The 25427-nt window shown below is 45.9% G+C and overlaps 1 protein-coding gene across 5 annotated transcripts in view; it reads left to right on the top strand.

Moving 5' to 3' along the window:
* The window catches only part of LOC134354365 (ICOS ligand-like), a 64437-nt gene extending 39065 nt beyond the window's left edge, over window positions 1–25372 (top strand). Inside the window, exons 5-8 of one of the 5 annotated variants that reach the window (XM_063063320.1) lie at window positions 702–989; window positions 5717–5863; window positions 20944–21013; window positions 22852–25355. In XM_063063320.1, the coding sequence (XP_062919390.1) occupies window positions 702–989; window positions 5717–5863; window positions 20944–21008 (500 nt within the window). In that variant the 3' untranslated portion in view covers window positions 21009–21013; window positions 22852–25355. Of the gene's footprint in view, window positions 1–701; window positions 990–5716; window positions 5864–20943; window positions 21014–22851 lie in introns of all 5 variants that reach the window. The other 4 variants (XM_063063322.1, XM_063063323.1, XM_063063319.1 and 1 more) reach the window with 4 other exon arrangements.
* The last annotated feature ends 55 nt before the right edge of the window (window positions 25373–25427 follow it).

Genomic DNA, 25427 nt, shown 5'->3' on the forward strand with positions numbered 1-25427 from the left:
ACCCCCTGTAATGCCAAGACATGCCAGGTTAGTAGGTTAGTTGAACACTAAGTTGCTCCCAGTGTGTAGGTGAGTGGTAGAATCTGACTTGAGGCTGTTGGAAAGTAGACTGGGGTAGGGCAGGTAAGGGTGCTTGACGACGGGTGGGGAGGGGGACCTTGGCGGGTGGTTTTTATGCTGTATCACACTATAACTCTTGGTTTCAGTGACATGGATCGTTTCCCACCATGACAGCTGGGGAATTTAATATTTAAATTCAAGTAATAACATGCCCAGCAGGAATTACGAACAGATGCTCCTAGTCATGAAGCAATTAGTTGTCATAACAAACCATTTGAAAGGAAGTGGGCTTGGCCAGTGCCCCTACAATCCGAAACGTTGACCATCCCACTGCCCCTGCCTCCACAGATACCGCCTGACCCACTGAGTTACTCCCACAGACTGTTTCATGCTGTCCTTGTCTGGCCCAGATACCTCCTCAGTTCATGGGCAACTGGAATTGATAAAACTGATGCCCTTTCCGGTGATGGCTACCCCGAGTGAGCAATTGAATAGTCAGCTTGAAGCTCTGGGATACTAGTGGAAAACTGGGGAATGGTTGTGGATCCATGCTCAGTAATTGCTGGAAGTGATGTGATCTGACTGATGAAACTGACTGGCAGACTCTGCGATCAACCACTAACGTCCATTTTCATTTCTAGCCCACTACAAAGACCCTGAACTGACCGTAGAGGGAGAACAGAATGAAGGGGAGCCCATGAGGCTGACTTGCTCCTCATGCGGAGGTTATCCAGAACCAACTGTACACTGGACCAGTGGCTTCCTGGACATCGATGAAAACAGTACGGCCAAGGTTTACACTAATTGTTCTCCTGAGCACCTCTGCAATATTACCTCCACTCTGAGGATCCAGAGCCCAGTTAACAACGTTACCTGTAAAATATACAACGCTAAGCTGAAGGAGAATAAAACTGCAACGTATTTCAGGAGTAAGTGAAAATAGCAAACACACCTTTCTCCTTAAAATTTCCTTCAAGATAGACGTTGAGTGTAGGGGTGGAGATTCATCTCTACCAAAGGAGGTGTGAGGTGCTCCTTCCCTCCGCTAGCCTAGGTCACCCTTGGGTAAGGTGTAGCACCTGCTTCGCCCCCGATCAGGGTCACGTGAAGCCGTGGGAGTGGGTGCTGGATGGTCGTACGAGCAGCCGGTGCACATCACAAGTCCTGGTCATGCGACCACTGACGCCAGGCAGACAATCCTGGAAGAGTGTTGTTAATGGCTGGGAGCGGGAGGGTGGTCACCTGTCTTGTAAAGACACTGCCCAGAAGAAGGCAATGGCAAACCACTTCTGTAGAAAAATTTGCCCAAGAACGATCATGGCCACGGAAGTTCTAAGACTAAACCTAGCAATTATCGGTCTGTGAGTTTGATGTTAGTGGTGGGTAAATCAATGGAAAGTATTCTTAGAGATGGTATATATAATTATCTGGATAGACAGGGTCTGATTAGGAACAGTCAACATGGATTTGTACGTGGAAGGTCATGTTTGACAAATCATATTGAATTTTTTGAAGAGGTTACTAGGAAAGTTGAGGAGGGTAAAGCGGTGGATGTTGTCTATATGGACTTCAGTAAGGCCTTTGACAAGGTCCCACATGGAAGGTTGGTTAGGAAGGTTCAATCGTTAGGTATTAATATTGAAGTAGTAAAATGGATTCAGCAGTGGCTGGATGGGAGACGCCAGAGAGTAGAGGTGGATAACTGTTTGTCAGATTGGAGGCCGGTGACTAGTGGTGTGCTTCAGGGATCTGTACTGGGTCCAATGTTATTTGTCATATACATTAATGATCTGGATGATGGGGTGGTAAATTGGATGAGTAAGTATGCAGATGATATTAAGATAGGTGGAGTTGTGGATAATGAAGTAGGTTTTCAAAGCTTGCAGAGAGATTTGGGCCAGTTAGAAGAGTGGGCTGAAAGATGGCAGATGGAGTTTAATGCTGATAAATGTGAGGTGCTACATTTTGGTAGGACTAATCAAAATAGGACATACATGGTATATGGTAGGGCATTGAAGAATGCAGTAGAACAGAGGGATCTAGGAATAATGGTGCATAGTTCCCTGAAGGTGGAATCTCATGTGGATAGGGTGGTGAAGAAAGCTTTTGGTATGCTGGCCTTTATAAATCAGAGCATTGAGTATAGGAGTTGGGATGTAATGTTGAAATCGTACAAGGCATTGGTGAGGCCAAATTTGGAGTACTGTATTGTGTACAGTTTTGGTCACCGAATTATAGGAAAGATGTCAACAAATTAGAGAGAATACAGAGAAGATTTACTAGAATGTTACCTGGGTTTCATCACCTAAGTTACAGAGAAAGGTTGAACAAGTTGGGTCTTTATTCTTTCGAATGTAGAAGGTTGAAGGGGGACTTGATAGAGGTATTTAAAATTATGAGGGGGATAGATAGAGTTAACGTGGATAGGCTTTTTCCATTGAGAGTGGGGGAGATTCAAACAAGAGGACATGAGTTGAGAGTTAAAGGGCAAAAGTTTAGGGGTAACATGAGGGGGAACTTCTTTACTCAGAGAGTGGTAGCTGTGTGGAACGAGCTTCCAGCAGAAGTGGTTGAGGCAGGTTCGATGTTGTTGTTTAAAGTTAAATTGGATCGATATATGGACAGGAAACGAATGGAGGGTTATGGGCTGAGTGCAGGTCGGTGGGATTAGGTGAGAGTAAGAGTTCGGCACGGACTAGAAGGGCCGAGATGCCCTGTTTCTGTGCTGTAATTGTTATATGGTTATATGGTTAAAGACCACAATCGCCCACATCGTATGACACAACACATAATGGTGAAGTCATATGGCATGGTGCATAATGATGATGTCATATGGCACGGCACATAATGATGATGTCATATGACAGCACCTAACAAACGAAATATAGATGACAAGCTTAGTGCGTTTGTTGGAAAGTTTCAGGGCCCTACCAAAAACGTTGACTCTGTTTCTCTTTGCACAGATGTGCTCTGACCTGCTGAGATTTTTGAGCATTAGTTGTTTTAGAGATACAACACAGTAACAGATCTTTCCTGCCTAACGAGCTCGTGCCGTTCAGTTTCACCCATATGACTGGTTAACCTATTAATCCAAATGTTGTTGGGATGCGAGAGGAAGCTGGAGCACCCAGAGGAAATCAACACAGTCATGGGAGGATGTACGTATTTCATACAGATAGCAGAGGAATTTCACTGGATCATTGTCATTGTAACAGGGTTACAATAACTGCAGTGCTTACCATACTATCCATTTTCCGTTTTAATTTTAGATTTCTAGCGTTTGCAGATTTCATTTTGTTTTATTTTCACTGCGATGATAATCATGTTCCTGCTTTAGTTTGTTAATTTGCGGAGTTCCGATTTCACAATCCATGCCAAAGCAGTGCCGAATTCTTTAACCAGTTCCAGCTGCAGTCAAAATCATTTGTCCTTGCGGGGACTTCAGCAGGGAATTTGATCCTGTGTTCATTACAAAACTTTTTAAAAAAAACAACTTACTACATTTACAGTTTCTGGCAGTGATTGCAGACCTCTGGCGCCTAGGCTTTGAACCCTGCTGGATTTTATTAAGGGTTTTCACCGGAAACATTTGGTCCTCTCCTTGCATTTTACAAGCATTTTCAGCATTTTCTGATTTTGTTTCAGATTTCCGACATCTGCAGGGTTTCTTTATTTTTTTTCCTCTCTTGATTGTCATTTAAAACCACAAGATATAGGAGCAGAATTAGGCCATTTGGCCCATCGAGTCTGCCATTTCACCGTGACTGCTCCATTTTCCCTCTCAGCCCCACTCTCCTGCCTTCTCCCCATATCCCTTCATGCCCTAACTAATCAAAAACTTATCAACTTCAAATATAGCCGATGACTTGGCCTCCATAGCAGCCTGTGGCAATGAATTGCACATATTCACACGCTTAGCTAAAGAAATTCCTCCTCATCTCTGTTCTAAAATGGTGTCCTTCTGTTCTGAGGCTGTGTCCTCTGGTCTTAGACTCCCCTCACCATCCCCTCCACATCCACCCTACTGAGGCCTTTCGACATTTGATTTCTTTGGGAATGAGTTGTAGAGCTTGCCGAGTTGGGGTAAGTTCATCTATGTTATACAAAGAGAAAGGTCTCCGGGTCATTCTTTTCGTTGCTCAGAATTTTGTTAGTATAAAATAAATGCAGCTATTTTTCACTTAATGATTTATACTTCCTTTCATTTTGTTTATTTATTGAAATACAGCGTGGAATTGGCCCTCACGGGCCTTCAAGCCATGCTGCCCAGCCTAATCCTAGCCTACCTCAATCTAGTACTGACGGGACAATTTACAATGATCAATTAACTTGCCAACCGGTGCATCTTTGGATTGTGGGAGGAAACCGGAGCACCTGGAGGAAACCCATGTGGTCACGGGGAGAACCTACAAACAGGCAGTGACGGGTATTGACCCCGTATCACCTGCACTGTAAAGCTACTGTGCTGCCCTAGCTGAAGGGACCATTTCACTGCGGCAGACAGTCCTGCTCTTGCCAGCTCAGTGTTGTTTAGGATTTACACAACAAGTGTGCAAGATTCAGTGGAAGTTGTGTCTAGGGTGCATGGTGCTCAGTGTGAACTGTACAATTAGACCGAATCTGTGTGAAGGCTGCAGTATAGATTATGAATCTGGAGGTTAAAAGTGTATGGCTTCAGGAGCAGGAGGCGAAGAGAGCCAATGGCTGGATTCAGAAATAAGGAAAAGGGTAAATGAATAACTAGTTTAACTTAATTGGAAGTTGAAAGCCAAAGGAATTTGCCCCAGATATAATAGTGAATTTAAAAAATTATCATTACTTATGAAGATCAAGAGGAATTTTTTTTGGTAATTTATTTTTTATTGAATTTCATCTTCAAATAAACATTTCCACAAGATGTATTTCAGACACTGTACGTATATGTCATATAATCATACTTGTCACAAATCTCCACATAATACTTATCTGAGGTATACACTTACAGAAAGGGGAGGAAAGAAAGAGATTTTAATGCCAATAATTTCCTTTGTATGGGGAAGAGGAATGACAAAGCAGGAGAGTATTTCTATATCTGCATTTCCCATTACCTCTGTCATAGAACACTAAAGGACAGAAACAGGCCCTTCGGCCCATCTACACCATGCCAAACTATTATTCTGCCTAGTTCCATCAGCATATACCCAGAACTGTAGCCCTCTCGTCCATGTACTTATCCAAATTTCTCTTAAATGCTGAAATTGAACCCGCTTCCACCATTTCCGCTGGCAGCTTAATCCACACCGTCCCCACCCTCTGAGTGAAGATGTTGGCCCTCATGTCCCCCTTAAACATCTCACCTTTCACCCTTAACCCATGATCTCTAGTCCTGGTCTCACCCAATGACAGTGGATAAAAGTCTGCTTGCATTTACCCTCTCATAATTTTGTGTGTAGCTCTGAAATTTGTTTAAGGGCGGCTGTCACTGCTGCCTGAGTCCATAAGTTACTTCCCATAACTGCTGCTCATTTTGGCAACTTTGAAGCATTAAATGCAATTTATAACTTTATGAACTATTGATTGTATTCTCCATGCCTACAAAGATGATGCAAACATTTTTATTGGTTTTTGTTTTCAGTATTTATATCAATAACCAACGGACATTTTTGTATTTCTACAGAAGAACCCTTGGATACTGATAAAAATGCCATAGTTTCTGAGAGTGTAACACATCATAGATGGACGATACCGATGGTTATTGTTGTGGTTATATTGGTGCTCCTGGCAGTTTACATTGTCAGGAGACATTTCAGCAAGTCTCCAAGTGGTGAGTATTTTATTCTCTTTAGTTCTGCCAAATGACACTAAAAGGTTACAAGGTTCAACGAGGTTAGGCAACTTGGTATTAAGTGTAGCAAACTCTGGAAGGATGGCTCCTGACCAGACATCATGAAGACCTTTAGGTGGACTGTAACAAAGGGTTCAGGACCGATCCCAACCTTACCATCAAACCCGCAGACTAAGTGGGTGCTGTTGCAGTGTGGCGCACTGACCTCTGTCTTGCTGAGATCAGGCAGCACCTCTCACACTCCTCCTCAAACCTACCCCTTGAAGGGGACCACATCTCTGAGTCCATCACTGACCTCATCCACTCTGGAGAACTCCCATCACTGCTGCCAATCCCATATTTCCCTAGCTCCGTACTGCTCGCTCCTGCCTCCTACTCAAAATCCACAAACCTCACCGTCCAGGCCGGCCTATTGTCCCTGCCTGCTCCTGCCCCACTGAATTCGTGTCCTCGTACCTCAACTCCATTCTATCCCCCTTGGTTCAGTCTTGATCTATCTTGCTCAGACCAGGCAGCACCTCTCACACTCCTGTGTCACCTCTCATGCCCTCGATCTTCTCAGTAACTTTCAGTTCCCTGGCCCTGACTGCCTCATTTTCACCATGGATGTTCAGTCTCTATACACTTCAATCCCCCACCCAGAAGGCCTGAAAGCTCTCTGTTTCGTTCTCAATAAAAGAACCAACCACTGGCTCCCTCCCACCATCACCACCACCCTCCATTTGGCAGAACTGGTCCTCACCCCCAACAATTTTTCCTTCAGCTCCTCCCACTTTCTCCAGACTCGAGAGATAGCCATGGGGACCTTCATGGGCCAAGCTATGTCTGCCTCTTCACCGGCTACACAGAACAATCCTTGTTCCAAGCCTTCGCCAGTACTGCTCTCCAACTCTTCCTCTGCAACATTGATGACAGCATTGATGCACCCATGCTGAGCTCATCAATTTCATCAGCTTCCATCCTGTTCTTAAATTTACTTGGTCCACTTCTGACACTTCCCTCCCCTTTCTCGATCTATCTCTCTTTCCATCTCTGGAGGCAAACTGTCAACTGATTCCTACAGTTATCTCTTCACACCCTGTCTCCTGTAAAGATCCTATTCCCTTTTCTCAGTTCCTTCGCCTCCGCTGCATCATTCCCAGGATGCAGCCTTCCTTTCCAGGACATCAGAGATGTCCCACTCTCCTCAAAGAGTGGAGGTTCCCTTCCTCCATTATTGATGCTGCTCTCACCCGCATCTCCTTCATTTCCCGACAACTGTGCTCACCCCATCTTCCCGCCATCTTAACAGTGATAGTTTCCCTCATCCTTGCATACCATCTCATGAGCCCCTGCATCTGCCACATCATCCTCCACAACTCCGCCATCTCTAAAGGATTCCTGCCACTAAATATATCTTTATGGCCTTCCCCCCTACCACCCTCCACCCTCCACCCTCCACCCTCCACCCTCCACCCTCCACAGGGATTGCTTCCTCCATGATTCCCTTGTTCATTTGTCCCTCCTGACTAATCTCGCTCCCAGCACTTATCCCTGCAAGCAGCCTACGTGCTACACTTGTCTATTCACCTCCTCCCTCACCTCAATTCAGGGCCCCAAACAGTCCTTCTAGGTGAGGCTACACTTGCCCTGTGAGTCTGCCGGGGTTGTCTATCGTGTCTGGTGCTCCCAATGCGGCCTTTACATTGGTGAAACCCATCGTAAGTTGTGGGATTGCTTCGTTGAGCACCTCCGCTCCACCCACCAGAAGCAGATCATCCCACTGGCCAAACATTTTAATTCCGATTCCCACTGCCATTCCGACATGTCGGTCCATGGCCTCTTCTTGTGCCAAGATGAGACCACTTTCAGGGTGTAGGAGCGACAGCTTCTATTCCATCTGGGTAGCCTCCAACCTGATGGTATGAATATCAATTTCTCCTTCCAGGATTTTTTTTAACCTTCCCCTCCCCTCTTCTTTTATTCCCCACTCTGGCCTCTTCCCTCTTCTCACCTCCCCGGGTCCCCTCCTCCTTCCCTTTCTCCTGTGGTCCACTCTCCTCTCCTATCAGATTCCTTCCTCTCCAGACCTTTACCTTTCCCACCCACCTGGCTTCGCCTATCTCCTTCTGGCTATTCTGCTTCCCTTCCCCACACCTTTGTATTCTGGTATCTTCTCCCTTCCTTTCTGGTCTTGAAGAAGGTTTTCGCCCTATTCATTTCCATAGATACTGCCTAATCTGCTGACTTCCTTCACATTTTGTGTGTGTTGCTAAAGGTGGGAAAGGGGGAAATCAGGTCCCATCTGATTGTATACAGTTTCAAAGTTTAAAAGAAAACTAAATTCAAAAGCTGTTGATAAAGAAAGAGATGTGGAAAGTGAAAAAAGATGGATGGAACCATAGAACATTATAGCACAGAAACAGGCCTTTTGGCCCTTCTTGGCTGTGCTGAACCATTTTTCTGCCTAGTCCCACTGACCTGCACCTGGACGATATCCCTCCATACACCTCTCATCCATGTACCTGTCCAAGGTTTTCTTAAATGTTAAAAGTGAGCCGCATTTACCACTTCATCTGGCAGCTCATTCCACACTCCCACCACTCTCTGTGTGAAGAAGCAGCCCCCCCAATGTTCCCTTTAAACTTTCTCCCCTTCACCCTTAACCCATGTCCTCTGGTTTTTTTCTCCCCTAGCCTCGGTGGAAAAAGCCTGCTTGCATTCACTCTATCTATACCCATCATAATTTTATATACCTCTATCAAATCTTCCCTCATTCTTCTACGCTCCAGGGAATAAAGTCCTAACCTATTCAATCTTTCCCTGTAACTTAGTTTCTCAAGTCCCGGCAACACCCTTGTAAACCTTCTCTGCACTCTTTCAACCTTATTAATATTCTTCCTGTAATTTGGTGACCAAAACTGCACACAATACTCCAAATTCGGCCTCACCAATGCCTTATACAACATCACCGTAACATTCCAACTCTTATACTCAATACTTTGATTTATAAAGGCCAATGTACCAGAAGTTCTCTTTATGACCCTATCTACCTGTGACGCCACTTATAGTGAATTTTGTGTCTGTATTCCCAGATCCCTCTGTTGTACTGCACTCCTCAGTGCCCTACCATTTACCTTGTATGTTCTACCTTGGTTTGTCCTTCTAAAGTGCAATACCTCACACTTGTCTGTATTAAACTCCATCTGCCATCTTTCAGCCCATTTTTCCAGCTGGTCCAAATTCCTCTGCAAGCTTTGAAAACCTGCCTCACTGTCCACTTCACCTCCAATCTTTGTGTCATCAGCAAATTTGCTGATCTAATTTACCACATTATCATCCAGATCATTGATATAGATGACAAATGACAATGGACCCAGCACTGATCGCTGTGGCACACCACTAGTCACAGGCCTCCACTCAGAGAAGCAATCCCCCACTACCACTCTCTGGCTTCTTCCATTGAGCCAATGTCTAATCCAATTTACTGCCTCTCCATGTATACCTAGTGACTGAATCTTCGTAACTAACCTCCCATGCGGGACCTTGTCAAAGGCCTTACTGAAGTCCATGTAGACAACATCCACTGCCTTCCCTTCATCCACTTTCCTGGTAACCTCCTCGAAAAACTCTAATAGATTGGTTAAACATGACCTACCACGCACAAACCATGTTGACTCTCCCTAATAAGTCCCTGTTTATCCAAATGCTTGTAGATCCTATCTCTTAGTACTCCTTCCAATAATTTACCTACTACCAACGTCAAACTTACTGGCCTATAATTTCCTGGATTACTTTTAGAACCTTTTTTAAATAATGGAACAACATGAGCCACTTTCCAATCCTCTGACACCTCACCCGTAGACAGCGACATTTTAAATCTATCTGCCAAGGGCCCTGCAATTTCAACACTAGTCCCCTTCAAGGTCCGAGGGAACACCCTGTCAGGTCCTGGGAATTATTCTACTCTGATTTGCCTCAAGATAGCAAGCACCTCCACCTCCTCAATCTGTATAGGTTCCATGACCTCACCACTTGTTTGCCTTATTTCCATTGACTCTATGCCAGTTTCCTTAGTAAATACAGACGCAAAACACCCATTTAAGGTCTCCCCCATTTCTTTTGGTTCCATACATAGCCGACCTCTCTGATCTTCAAGAGGACCAATTTTATCCCTTACTATCCTTTTGCTCTTAATATACCTGTAGAAGCTGTTTGGATTATCCTTCACCTTGACTGCCAAAGCAACCTCATGTCTTCTTTTAGCCCTCCTGATTTCTTTCTTAAGTACTTTTTTTGCACTTTTTATACTCCTCAAGCACCTTATTTGCTCCCTGTTTCCCATACATGTCATACATCTCTCTCTTCTTCTTTATTGGAGTTCCAAAATCCCTCGAGAACCAAGGTTCCTTATTCCTATTCACTTTGCCTTTAATCCTGACAGGAACATATAAACTCCGCACTCTCAAAATTTCTCCTTTGAAAGCCTCCCATTTACCAATTACATCCTTGCCAGAGAACATCCTGTCCCAATCCACGCTTTTTAGATCCTTTCTCTTTCTTCAAATTTGGCTTTTTTCCAGTTAAGAACCTCAACCCTAGGACCAGATCTATCTTTATCCATGATCAAGTTGAAACTAATGGTGTTATGATCACTGGAGCCACAATGTTCCCCTACACACACTTCCATCACCTGTCCTAACTCGTTTCCTAATAGGAGATCTAATATTGCATCCTCTCTAGTTGGTACCTCTGTATATTGATTTAGAAAACTTTCCTGAACACATTTTATAAACTCTAAACAGTATGGGAATCCCAATCAGTATGTGGAAAGTTAAAATCCCTTACTATCACAACTTTATGTTTCCTGCAGTTGCCTGCTATCTCTCTGCAGATTTCCTCCTCCAATTCTCGCTGACTCGGTGGTCTATAATTATAACCCCTTTAATGTGGTCATACTTTCCTGTTTCTCAGCTACACCCATATGGCCATATGGATTTCTGAATTGTGTTTATGGCTAGGCTGAGGAGAATTTGATTTTTATTTGTAGATCATTTTGGATAGGTAAAATGAATTTTGGTCATTTATTTTAATTTTTAAAATTGACGTTTTCAAGACTGCAGGAAGTGAGGGGTGTAGGACACCAAGAAGTGGGAGCAGGAGTAGGTCACTTGCCTGCCCTCCCTGGAGTTGCAGAGTCACACTGCACAGAACTGTCCTTCAACACGTCATGTTCGTCAAGTATCCGTCAGTACTAACCCAGCACAGAAACATCCTACAGCACACCATGTTAATGGAGTACTAACCCTGTTTAACATACCACTGAATAGTTTAGGTCCTCACCAGTCAAAATCAAATGCATTGATGGCCCTCCGTTGGTTAGGGTGAACCATGCATATTGCGCCCCCAGCTGTCGAAATTGATACGCGAGCCAGGATGATATAATACGGAGAGCAAGCTGTTGCCCGTGCAGCAGGCCAACATTTCTCCAGGCAGTTGATCCACTGCCAAAGAAACAGCAGAGACCGATACAGTTAAATTATGGGTTCATACAAAATAGAAAGTGGTCCTAAGTTACTGCCAAGCATCAGCTATTCCCTTATAATAAGACTACTCTAATCTAATTAAAAAGAAATTCTCTCCATATTGCCATCAGATTCCACCCCTGACCCAAACACTCAATGTATTTTACCGCGACCAACGCATGCCTTTGGGGTGTGGGAGACAACCAGCGGTCACGGCAGGTGGGGCTGGGGGAACCGTGTAGACTCCACGCAGACCGCACCGGCGTTCAGGATTAAATCCAAGTCTCCGGAGCGGTGAGGCAGTGCCCCTGCCAACCATGCCACGTGCCCCTCAAAATCAAGAATATGAAAGGCCACATTATACAGCAGGAAAGCAGGCCATTTGGCCCAACTTGCCCATGCCAGCCCAATGAGCCGGAGGCTTCTGCCTGCATTTGGCGCCTAGCTCTCTAAAAAAGCTCTCTAGGAAGAGGTGCAGTCGACGTTTCAGGCCGAGACCCTTCGTCGGGACTAACTGAAGGAAGAGTGAGTAAGGAATTTGAAAGTTGGAGGGGGAGGGGCAGATCCAAAATGATAGGAGAAGACAGGAGGGGGAGGGATAGAGCCAAGAGCTGGACAGGTGATAGGCAAAAGGGGATACGAGAGGATCATGGGACAGGAGGTCCGGGAAGAAAGACAAGGTGGGGGGGACCCAGAGGATGGGCAAGAGGTATATTCAGAGGGACAGAGGGAGAAAAAGGAGAGTGAGAGAAAGAATGTGTGCATAAAAATAAGTAACAGATGGGGTACGAGGGGGAGGTGGGGCCTTAGCGGAAGTTAGAGAAGTCGATGTTCATGCCATCAGGTTGGAGGCTACCCAGACGGAATATAGGGTGTTGTTCCTCCAACCTGAGTGTGGCTTCATCTTTACAGTAGAGGAGGCCGTGGATAGACATGTCAGAATGGGAATGGGATGTGGAATTAAAATGTGTGGCCACTGGGAGATCCTGCTTTCTCTGGCGGACAGAGCGTAGATGTTCAGCAAAGCGGTCTCCCAGTCTGCATCGGGTCTCGCCAATATATACAAGGCCACATCGGGAGCACCGGACGCAGTATATCACCCCAGCCGACTCACAGGTGAAGTGTTGCCTCACCTGGAAGGACTGTTTGGGGCCCTGAATGGTGGTAAGGGAGGAAGTGTAAGGGCATGTGTAGCACTTGTTCGGCTTACACGGATAAGTGCCAGGAGGGAGATCAGTGGGGAGGGATGGGGGGGATGAATGGACAAGGGAGTTGCGTAGGGAGCGATCCCTGCGGAATGCAGAGAGAGGGAGGGAGGGAAAGATGTGCTTAGTGGTGGGATCCTGTTGGAGGTGGCGGAAGTTACGGAGAATAATATGTTGGACCCGGAGGCTGGTGGGGTGGTAGGTGAGGACCAGGGGAACCCTATTCCTAGTGGGGTAGCGGGAGGATGGAGTGAGAGCAGATGTACGTGAAATGGGGGAGATGCGTTTAAGAGCAGAGTTGATAGTGGAGGAAGGGAAGCCCCTTTCTTTAAAAAAGGAAGACATCTCCCTCGTCCTAGAATGAAAAGCCTCATCCTGAGAGCAGATGCGGCGGAGACAGAGGAATTGTGAGAAGGGGATGGCGTTTCCTCCTACCCCACTAGGAATAGGGTTCCCCTGGTCCTCACCTACCACCCCACCAGCCTCCGGGTCCAACATATTATTCTCCGTAACTTCCGCCACCTCCAACGGGATCCCACCACTAAGCACATCTTTCCCTCCCTCCCTCTCTCTGCATTCCGCAGGGATCGCTCCCTACGCAACTCCCTTGTCCATTCATCCCCCCCATCCCTCCCCACTGATCTCCCTCCTGGCACTTATCCGTGTAAGCCGAACAAGTGCTACACATGCCCTTACACTTCCTCCCTTACCACCATTCAGGGCCCCAAACAGTCCTTCCAGGTGAGGCAACACTTCACCTGTGAGTCGGCTGGGGTGATATACTGCGTCTGGTGCTCCCGATGTGGCCTTGTATATATTGGCGAGACCCGACGCAGACTGGGAGACTGCTTTGCTGAACATCTACGCTCTGTCCGCCAGAGAAAGCAGGATCTCCCAGTGGCCACACATTTTAATTCCACATCCCATTCCCATTCTGACATGTCTATCCACGGCCTCCTCTACTGTAAAGATGAAGCCACACTCAGGTTGGAGGAACAACACCTTATATTCCGTCTGGGTAGCCTCCAACCTGATGGCATGAACATCGACTTCTCTAACTTCCGCTAAGGCCCCACCTCCCCCTCGTACCCCATCTGTTACTTATTTTTATGCACACATTCTTTCTCTCACTCTCCTTTTTCTCCCTCTATCCCTCTGAATATACCTCTTGCCCATCCTCTGGGTCCCCCCCCCCCGTCTTTCTTCCCAGACTTCCTGTCCCATGATCCTCTCGTATCCCCTTTTGCCTATCACCTGTCCAGCTCTTGGCTCTATCCCTCCCCCTCCTGTCTTCTCCTATCATTTTGGATCTCCCCCTCCCCCTCCAACTTTCAAATCCCTTACTCACTGTTCCTTCAGTTAGTCCTGACGAAGGGTCTTGGCCTGAAACGTCGACTGTACCTCTTCCTACAGATGCTGCCTGGCCTGCTGCGTTCACCAACAACTTTGATGTGTGTTGCTTGAATTTCCAGCACTTGCAGAATTCCTGTTGTTTGTCTCTAAAGCTCTCCTACCTCTCCTACATTACATCATGTTGCAATCATTTGACAGTTATATTCTGTTCATCAAAGTGACTGAAGAAACAAAATTATTTTGGGATTTCTGCAGCAGATATCGGAGTACGCAGGTTTCTGGGTTCAGCAAGCTTATTCCAGTTCCACCATAAAAATGCACAGCTCAGCTGTGATGGGGGCTGAAGTTATTTCCTCTGATTGATTGGCGATTGTGGCATTTCCCAATTGAAAATTACATGCTGCCAGGTTTATGTCCGACAGCCTTAGGCCAAAGCAGGGGGAGCATCACCACCTATCTCATCCATGCAGAGCAGTAGTTGGTATGTAGAGCTCCTTAGCGACATCAAGGACCAGGTTTGGAGCAGAGCCCTGGCTCTTTAACTTTCTGACATTACAAAGGCAAAGCAGCCTATCTCTCTCCCCACCACCTGAGACACCTGGCTGACCATCTCCATCTCCAGAGAGTAGCCAGAGCTGAGACACCTGAGACACCTGGCTGACCATCTCCATCTCCAGAGAGTAGCCAGAGCTGAGACACCTGGGTGACCATCCCCATCTCCAGAGAGTAGCCAGAGCTGAGACACCTGGGTGACCATCTCCAGCTCCAGAGAGTAGCCAGAGCTGAGACACCTGGGTGACTTTCTCCCTCTCCAGAGATTATGAAACAATCCTGCAGTCTCAACTTTGCAGCGCCTCAGCAAGTTGGAAATCATGCAACCTGTGATGCAGGTGGGCCCCATCCGACCCATTGTGTCCATATCAGCTGAAAAAAAGACTATTAAGACTACTCCCCCTTCCGTGTCCCAGTCCATGAGTTTCAGTGCGTCCAATTACCTTTCAACCTGACACCAGCCAATCAACTACTGCTGCTGTCCGACAGCACACCATCATCTTTATGTGCCATGTCGTATGAAGCGGGTGATCATGGTCTTCCTGACCATGATTGCTTTGGCAAATTTTTCCACAGAAGTGGTTTTCTATCGCCTTCTGGGCAGTGCCTTTACAAGACGGGCGACCCCAGCCATTGTCAATACTCTTCAGAGGTTGTCTACCTGGTGCCAGAGGTCACATAACCAGGACTTGCAATATGCACCAGCTGCTCATACAACTGTCCACCACCTGCTCCCATGGCTTCACGTGACCCTGATCGTGGGGCTAAGCGGGTGCTACACCTTGCCCATGGGTGACCTGCAGGCTAGCAGAGGGAAGGAGTGCCTTACTCCTCCTTTAGTAGAGACGTACCTCCACCCACCCCTCCACCCATATGTTTCAATACATCCAACGACCTTTCAAACCTGACATCACCCGATCAACCACCACCCCTCTCTGACACCACAGCCTTTTTATTAAAAACATGTCAGGGTGGTAAAGAAGGCATTTGGCATTGTTGCCTTTAGTAGTTAAGGCAATGAGTTCAAGGGAAGTCATATTCCAGCCGTAGAAAAGTCTGGTTAGACCACATCTGAAGCACCACACTCAGTTCTGGTCACCCCATTACATGAAGTATTTAGAGACTTTGGAGAGGGTGTGGAAGATTTTTTACCAGGATGCTGCCTGGATTAGAGGGCATGTGCTATCAGGAGAAAGTGGATAAAGTCGGGTAGTTTCCTCTGGAGTGCTGGAGGCTGAGAGGAGACCTGATAGAAGTTTATATGATTATCAGAGTAAAGCAAAATAGGTAAAGATACAGCCTGCTTCTTTTTCCCAGGGTTGAAATGTCTAGTAGTAGAGGGTCTACATTTAAGATGAGGGGGGCAACTTCAAGGGAGTTGTGCGAGGCAAGTTGTCTTTACACAGGGAGTGTTGGGTACCTTGAATGAGGTGGCAGGGAGGGTACTGTAGGCAAATATGATAGAGGTATTGAAGAGATTCATAGATAGGCAAATGCATGTGAAGAGAATTGAAGAGAATGGGGGAATATAGTGCAGGCAGAAAGGATTAGTTCATTCAGGCATTTAATCAGTTAGGTCTCAACCATCAGGCTCTTGAACCAAAGGGGATAACTTCACTCAACGTCACTTGCCCCATCATTGAAATGGTCCCACAACCAATGGACTCACTTTCAAGGACTCTTCATCTCATGTCCTCGATATTTTTGATTTTTTGCTTATTTATTTATTCTTATTATTTCTTCCTTCTTATTTGCACAGGTTGTTGTCTTTAGCACTGTGGTTGAATGCCCAAGTTGGGTGGTCTTTCATTGCTTCTGTTATGGTCATTATTTATTGAGCATACTTGCAAGAAAATAAGTGTTAGGATTGTATATGGTGACATATATCTACTTGGATAAAAGTTTACTTTGAACTTTAATTACTAGTTGGACACTACATCACAGCTGAAGGGCCTGTTCCTGACATGTACTGTTCTATTTTCTGTGTTCTCACACACTTCATTAAATGTCCTAACAATTTATATACGTGAGAATGTAGGGGGATGATTGGTAAGTTTGCAGGACTTAGAGAAGTAGATTGTCTAAGGATGCATGGTAGGACATGCAGAGTAAATGTCAGAAGAGTTGTGTACAAGGTGAATTAAGTCACTGGAGAGATGCAGCTGGTAGATATAAAGCAGTCTTTCATTCGACAAAATGAGACACACTCATTTTAGAGAGGCCTGTTTGACCCAGTGTTACATGGAATTTTATATGCTAGAGATCAAAGGTTACAATGTAGTTACAATGTATCTACAATGCTTCCTTTGAATTACATATAACTTTCACAGCTCCTTCTTCGCACCCACACTCCGGACACCCAAAATGAATGTTAGTCAGCATTGTCTGTTTCTCAATTAACTCCTGTTCACCTCTAAAAACCTATTGAACAGGGCTACATTTTAAATTTAATCTACAGTCTGTGTTCAGGTCTAAAGATTGGTTGCTGAAATTATTATTCTGCGATATACCCAAGTCCAGAATATGCCCTAACAGCTCCTAAAAAGAGGCCAGATGGTTATATAAGGGAGTGAAGACAGCATTTGGTAGGCTTGGCTTCATAGGCTGGTTCATTGAGTATAAATGTTGGGCTGTCATGTTGAAGTTTCACAAAACACGGGAGTGCACTTAGAGTACTGTGTCATATGGAAAAGATGCTGCAGCAATAGGGAATGCAGGAGAGGTTCACCAGGATACTGCCTGGAATGGGGGTCAGGAGATAAGGAGAGATTAGATAGGTTGGGGTTATTCTCACCGGAGCTGAGGACTGACCTTTATAGAGGTTTATAAATAGGGTATACATAGGGTAGATAGTCAGAGCTTTATCCCTGAACAGGGGAATCTAGAACTGGAAGCTATAGATTTAAGGTGCGAGGGGAGGAATTTAAAGGAGATCTAAGGGGCAAGCCTCAAGACCTAAGACACCAGCCTCAAGCCTCAAGATCCAAGACCCAAGACCTCAGCTTCAAGCCTCAAGCCTCAAGATCCAAGACCCCAGCCTCAAGCCTCAAGACCCAAGACCCCAGCCTCAAGACCCAAGACCCCAGCCTCAAGCCTCAAGACCCAAGACCCAAGACCCCAGCCTCAAGCCTCAAGATCCAAGACACCAGCCATGTCCTGTCCTGTAGCCATATCATGTCCTTGCCTAGTTCTGGGGTCCGAGCCCGAGGCAAGACCCAGGTTCTGGGTCCTTGTCCAGTCTCTGGCTCAGAGTCCAAGCCCAGGCTCCTAGTTCATAGTTCCTTGTCTGGGTTCCCTGTCTAGTCCATGTCCTAGCCCAAGTCTGTGTTCTTGTCCCTGCTCCTTGTCTGTATCCTGTCACGTCCCTACTCTAGTCAAGTCCTGTTCCTAGTACTTCAGTGTCTGTGTCTTGCATTTGGGTCTGCCATCGCCGCCCACCATGTGACAGAATGAACCATCCATTCATGGACCCAGCAACGCAGACACTGTCGCCTAACTCCCATCACTCTGGGTTCCCTCCACGTCCCCCCCCCAAGGGGCAAGTGTTCACACAGAAAATGGTGAATATCTGGAATGAGCTGCCAGAGGAGGTGGTGGAGGCGGGTACAACGACAATGGTTAAAAGGTACTTGGATGGGAAAGGGGTGCAAGGACACAGGCCGAATACAGGCTTCACCATCAGCATGGATGAGGTGGGAGGAAGCCTCTTCCTGTGCTGTATGACTCCATAAGTTACCTTAACTTTCTACTTCCTGATTTCTTTGGCCTTCCTCTTAAATAAACCAGGTTCCTCTTTGTTCCACCTATGTCTCATATAGTTTTAAAAATCTTGGTTGAATCTCCCCTCGGTTTCTGCTATTCTAAGAAAATGACACCTGCTGAGACAAACGTAATGGAACTTCCTCATCCCTGGGAAAAGTCCTTGTAAAACACCTCTAGCTCCACCACATTCTTCTGGTAACCTTGCGATCGGAGCACTACTGTAAAACTGATGTGTTTTCTGCAGCTCCAGCCTGACTTCCTGACCTGTCTCTTTTGTACCTTGAGTGTTAAAGAAAACTACTTCCTCTGCCTTTTCTGCCCTGTCACCTCTAGGTAAATGTGACCATACAATGCCAGACCCCTCTGCTCACCTACAGTACAACTAGTCTGCATTCCCTCACCACCTTGCGCTCTCGAAATGCATTTCCTCGCCTTCTCCAGATTGAGTCGCAGTTGCTCACCCTGTTGCTACGGGCTGTTGCTTTGGTCTTTAGCTTCTTCGCCACTATCAACCACTCACTGATCTCTGAACAAATTGTAACCTACAATACTGTGCAAAAGTCTTCGGCACATGTATGTAGCGAAGGTGCTTGAGACTTTTGCATGCACTATATTTGTCAACTGGGAGCGGAGAGCAAGCTCGAATCTCTAGTAGGAGGAAAAGATGTTGGGAATGGTGATGGTGGAGTGCCGCAGGAGGGGTGTGGGTCAGGTGGCAGAGAAGGCGTGCCAGGGGCAGGGGCAGGGGCAGACACACCCAGCCCTGAGACACCAGGCAAGTCATTTGATTCCATACAATTGGATTATTGATCATCACAGAATGTCTCCCTGGTCCCTCCTGCTCCCTCCCCTCTCCCTTCCCCCTTTCCAAACCACGATTTCCCACTCTCCGTCCACAATAGAGACCTATACCAGAATCAGGTTTATCAGCACTCACAAGTCATGATTTTTTTTTTGTGGCAGCAGTACAGAGCAACACATAAAATTACCACAGTTCTGTGCAAAAGTCTTGGGTGCCCTAGCTATATATATCTATGTCTAAGATGTTTGCACGGAATTGTACTTAAAGATGCCTGGAATAAAAGATGAAATCATTGATGTGGATTATAAAAAGTTAGGGGCCTTAAACCATTGGGGATTGAAAATAAATTGTAATAATATAATAAATGGGAGTATACTGAGTGCTGTGCATCAATAGGGTCATCTTGGAATGTACACCACAGCCCCTTGAAGGTGTCAGCACAGGTCAACGTGGTGGTTTACCAGACATATGGAACCGTGTTCTGTCCTTTCTTGATGAAGGCGTTGAATGTAAGAGCAGGGATTTTGTGTGAGAGATGCGCTGGTACAGCAGGTCGTGCTGCTGCCTCACCATTTCAGGTCCAACCTCTGTTACTGTCCGCGTGGAGTTTGCATGCTCTACCTGTGACCATGTCTTTCCCCCAGCTGCTCTGGTCTCCTCCCTCATCCCAAAGACGTGCAGGTTGATAGGTTAGCTAGTTACTTGAAGTGTCCATGATCTAGGTGGCTGAAAGGACAATAAAGGTAGACATCATGGGTGCACCAGGGAGCATTGGTTCCAAGAGATATTGCTGAATCAGTTTGCTCCAAGAGCCAGTATAATCTTGATGGGCAGAATGGCATGTGACACAATTAACAGTAATAGTCAGACTACAGGAAAAGTAAAATTATACCGGAGATGGTTCAGAGTGGATTCGTAAGGATATTGCCTGCACTGTAGGGAAGATTGGACGAGGGACAATAGTTGTCTTTGGAATTGAGGAAATTGAGTGCAGAGTTAACTGAGGTGAATAAAGTTAAGAGGGGCTAGCTAGATTAAATATTTCCTTTAACTGGGCCAAAACCCAAGAGATAACAGCTCTAAGTGATTGTGGAGATATCAGCGGGGAGATGACGAATGGCTTTTTCCATTGGATGATGGTGCTTGTAAATTCACTGCCAGAGAGCAATTCCTGCTCGTGGCATTAAGTGGGGTAACTCTTTTCACCAGTGAGGCTACAATGAGTTGAATGGGCTGCTCCTGGTCCATAGAGTTTCTCAGGTACGGATGAAGGGTGCAGGAGAAGTTCTGCCACCTGGAGACTGATGGGGAAGGTAGACTGCCGACCAAAGGGAGTGAGTGAGTGAAACAACTGATGTGGTCAGTAGGGGAAGCTCGAAGTGGCACCTAAGGGAGTCAGGAATTGATAGCTTCAGTGGTAGAATTGAGTGAAATCTAGTGGGAGGAGGCATGTAGTGGACCATGAACAGCAGCATCGGCCCCTTCTGTGCTGCCTGTACGTTGCTGGAGTTGATGGCCCAAAAATTCCACGTGTTAGGAGTTGCCTTGCTTGCACTTTGTACCCAGGTCTGAGGGTGCCACAGACATCTCTGTTTCATGTTGAGGGAGCAGATCCAAGACCATGGATGGTCTGAAAACAGCGTTTATCCAACAATGCAGGAGGCTGGAAATATTTTGTCTCCTCCATCTGGTCAAAGCTCTAGAAAGTGTCTACCTACCTCAGACTCCAATGTACGTCACATGCCTGGCAAAATCCCCAGGGACTTCTAGGAACCCAAGTAGGGTGGACTGACTTCCTTCCATCTCCCCACTGCCCTTTTTGAAACTTCCTTCGAATGTTCCTTGCAGCTTCAATAAAAATCGTACTCGAATCTTTTTTAGCAGATGACGTGCCTGCCCAGAAAGGTGAGCTGGCTTCGTTTGTTAGCTTGGATCCTGCCGTTTGAGCCCAGTAAGTGTTCCTGTTCATCAGTGAATCTCTTTGTGGTTCTCCTCCTCTCAGAAACGGGGAAGCTAGTTTATAAACGCTGGAGGTTTTCTATGCGGGGAGAGTGTCTATAGGAGGTTGGGATGGGGTGAACTCCATGTAGATTACAGCTCCAGTGAGGTCTCTCTGGTCATTGGTTCTGAAGTTTCTAAATATGTGTGCCAATATTACCCACAGCTCAGAGCCTCAAGTGTCTGAACTGTCCTGCAGTTTCTATAGTGTCAACAGGCCCCTCTGAATTGTCACTGTTAGGCTCCAGTTAGAATTGAACAGTTTGGGTTGTAACAGTCACAAACGGTTACATCTGAGGGATTTATTTCTGCCCATTTTCCTTCTGTTCACCCCCGCACTGCTCCTCTGATCGTCCAGTTAAACTCTTGTCTGATGGAAGATAACAGGTCATGTGAGGAGAGCTTGAGAGGCCTGGGGCCATTTTCTAGAGCAGGGGTTCCCAACCTGGGGTCTATTAGCACCTCGGTTAATGGTAGGGGTCTGTGGCATAGAGAGGCTGGGAACCCTTGCTCTAGAAGTTAGGCAATGGGGAGATGATTACATTGAGATATGGAGGGCTCTACCACAATGACGTTTCCCTCCATTAAGGAGTCTAGAATCAGGAGTCACAATCTCAAATTAATGGGGAGGCAATTTAGAACCGAAATGAAGAAAAATCTCTTCCCTCAAAGGTTGGCGAATCTTTGTAATTCTCTATCATGGAGGATTAGTCATTGATTATATTCAGATCAGAGGTCAATAGATCTTTGTTTATTCGAGGGGTTGGGGGAAATAGGGTTAAGTCATTAAGGTGAGCTAGGTCAGCAAGGATCTTACTGCAAGGTAGAGCAGTTTTGAGGGGACAAATGGCCTTTCCCACTGCTGTTTCTTTGAAAATGTAAGATAGAACAGTACACCAGGTGTACAGGACTTCACTCCAGTGCTGATGATGCCTAGTCCTATCCGTGTGCACATGGTCCATCAGTCACGGGAGTGGGCCTAGGCCATTCAGCCTACTAAATCTGCTCCGCCGTTCAGTCATGTCTTTTCCCTCTCAAACCTGTTTTCTACCTCCTCCCCGTAACCTCTGACACCCTTATTAACCAACAACCTATCTAGCTCTACTTTAAATATGCCCCATGGCTTCGCCTCCACAGTCACTGTGGCAATGAATTCCACAGATTCACCAGCCTCCAGGTAAAGAAATTCCACCTCATCTCTGTTCTAAAGGGACTCCCTTGACTCTCCCATTACTGGAAATGCCCTCCCCTTGTCAACTCTATCCAGGCCTTTCAGCATTTGTTAACTATCTATAGTCACCCACCCTGCATCATCCTTTGCCTGTCTAAGAGGCTCTTAAATGGTGTACTTTGATAACAAGTTTACTTTGAACAGACTAACCCTAACCTACACATCTTTGGACTGTGGGAGGAAACCAGAGCACCTGGAGGAAACCCACACGGTCACCGGGAGAACGTACAAACTCCTTACAGGCAGCGATGGGAATTGAACCCTGTCAACCTTCTAACTGTCTCAGTAAAGCGCCTGCGCTAGCCGCTACGCTCCATGGCGTGCCGTTTCCTTTGTATTGATGCTGACTGGCCTGCTGAATATTTCCAACAATTCCTATTTTATCCAGTTTTGTGTTGACGTTGAGGTAGAGGTTCCACCATTTTATTGAATGGGAAATAAGAGTGGTGAAATTAGGAAGCTACTCAAGCACTCATCTCTTATATTCCTAGCTGGATTGTCAGTGTGACCTGAGATTTGTGCGTGCTTGTCTCAAAAGGCATTTATTTGGTCTCTTTCAGATGTCACGAAAGGGAGACTCAGAGATGTGCTGCAAATCGGCTGTTAAACTTGGAGGAGAACATTTGTGGCTATGGAGTAGTGCACATTCTGCCATGTTGTGAATTACTTTGTGTACATTTGCTCTCATTAACGATACTTTCCACAGGGATCTGGGTCAATGTGAAATGCTCCACACTCCACGTTACCTCCAGAAAGGAGGCACTTTTTCATTGCTGACCATGTAGGACTGTCTAGCTGGATCTGATCAGATGAAAACACAGATGGTGTAGGACTGGCCATTATCCACCACCTCACTCCAGCAGAGTCAGTAACAAGACGGCCAAAGAGTCCATGTAGTATATCTTATTTTATTTTATGTTTACTCTTCTCATAAGAAAACACAAGTCTCATTGTACTGTACATCTAGCTAAACTCCAATAACTATGCCTCGTTTACATGAAAAATATTAACAAAAATATATTTCTGAACATTTACAAACTATATAGATAAATTCCTTGGGTTTGCATGAGTAACTTTTAAAAACTTTAAAAAACCCAGAGGAAATGTCTCTTTTCCTGACACATTTTAGATTTCCAGACCCATTCCTTGTTCTGTGGGCATTTATCAACAAGCTTTGAATTGTCTGCCCAGTGAAGGGATTGGGGCAGATTTTCTGCTAACTGCCCACATGGATGGAAGTATCATTTGTATCGATTGACCCACCTGAGAGGAAAATGGGACAATAAGTTCTGCATCCTAATTCTGGACTCCACAAGGCACTGGTCATATCCTCAATAAAGGTTGTTCTCAAACAGCATTGGGCCCCGGAGTATTTGAGTATAGTCCATTTCCAGCACTGTTATCGGCAGCAACGACACACCTTTCAGGGTAGTGTCTGGGCAAATGACACAAAGGTAGGTGGTGGAGGAGCAGCTGGTGCTCAGGAAACAGGGAGTATACAGAAGGGCTTGGATGGATTGGGAGACTGGCCAAAGAAGTGTTTGATCATACACTTTGATAGAAGGAATAAAAGCACAGACTATTTTCTAAACGGGGAGACAATTCAAAAATCAGAGCTACGAAGAGACTTGGGAGTCCTTGTGCAGGATTCCCTAAAGGTTAACTTGCACGTTGAATCGTTGGTAGGGAAGATAAATGCAATATTAGCATTCATTTCAAGAGAACTAGAATATAAGAGCAAGGGTGTGATTCTGAGGCTTTATAAGGCATTGGTCAGATCACATTTGGAGTACTGAGAGAAGTTTTCGACCCCTTATCTAAGAAAAGGTGTGCTGGCGTTGGACAGGGTCCAGCGGAGGTTCATGGGAATGATTCTGAGAATAAAAGGGTTAATGTATGAGGAGTGTTTGATGACTCTGGGCCTGGACTCACTGGAGTTTAGAAGAATGAGGGGGAGTCTTATTGAAACCTATTGACTATTGAAAGGCCTAGATAGAGTGGATGTGGAGAGGAAGTTTCCTATAGTGGGGGAGTTTAGGACCAGAGGGTACAGCCTCAGAATAGAGAGACATCATTTGGAACAGAGATAAGGAGGAATTCCTTTAGCCAGATGGTGGTGAATCTGTGAAATTCATTGCCACAAACGGCTGTGGAGGCCGGTTCATTGAATATATTTAAAGTGGAGGTTGATGGGTTCTTGCTTACTCTGCATCAAAGGTTACAGGCAAAAGGCAGGAAAATGGGGTCCAGATGGACAACCAATTAGCCATGGTGAAATGGGGGAGCAGACTCAATGGGCCAAGTGGCCTAATTCTGCTCCTATGTCTTATCGTCGATCGAGAATCATTATTGGCTGATCATTCATTCACTAGCCTGGGGACAGTGGGATGTAAGGGGAGGGAGGTGCCCAGGCTGGGCGTGAAATCAGAAACCTCGCTGAGCTGAATGAATCACTTCACCTAGTGACTGACCTGACTAGAGATCTTTTCCTTTCTCTGGAGTAACTTAATTATTAGACTAACCTTCTTCCATTTCCTTAAGTCTGCAAAGTAATGGTTTCTTCTAAACTACTGGGCGGCAGTAGTGCAGCGACAGTGATCCTGGCCTCAGTCACTGTTGTGTGGAGTTTCCATGTACCCGGTTTCCCCCGTAGCTGCTTCAGTTTCTTCCCACATCGTAGAACTGTGCTGAGTGGCAGCTTTGGTGACTGGAAACTGCACCCAGTGCAGGTGAGAAGTCACTGGGTTGAGAAGAATGGGTTGGTCGGAAAGCTGGCAAAGACTCTAAGGGCTGAATGGCCTGTGTTGTGCGAACGTATGAAATATGGGGCAGATGATGAAAACTAAAAGACAATACAGTACATATTTTCTGTTCAGCTGGCATCTGTTAGCAAACGTTGGTTGTATCTTCCATTAGACAACTGAGGCAGCCTTCAGTTGGAATAAATATATCCAGTTTCTGACGAGTTTTCTGGTTCCTTGCCTGACTTAACTTTTGAGCAGAAGCAAAGGGCATCTTCAGCCATAAATAAACCCTGCAAAGCATTGCTCTAACCTCCATCAAGACGGTGTTACCGCCGCTTGTAAGCAACAATAGCATTGATTGTGGTCTTGTCTTCAGTCACTTTGATAGCTCC

This window comes from Mobula hypostoma, chromosome 11 (genome assembly GCF_963921235.1).
Source record: "Mobula hypostoma chromosome 11, sMobHyp1.1, whole genome shotgun sequence".
Taxonomy (NCBI): domain Eukaryota; kingdom Metazoa; phylum Chordata; class Chondrichthyes; order Myliobatiformes; family Myliobatidae; genus Mobula; species Mobula hypostoma.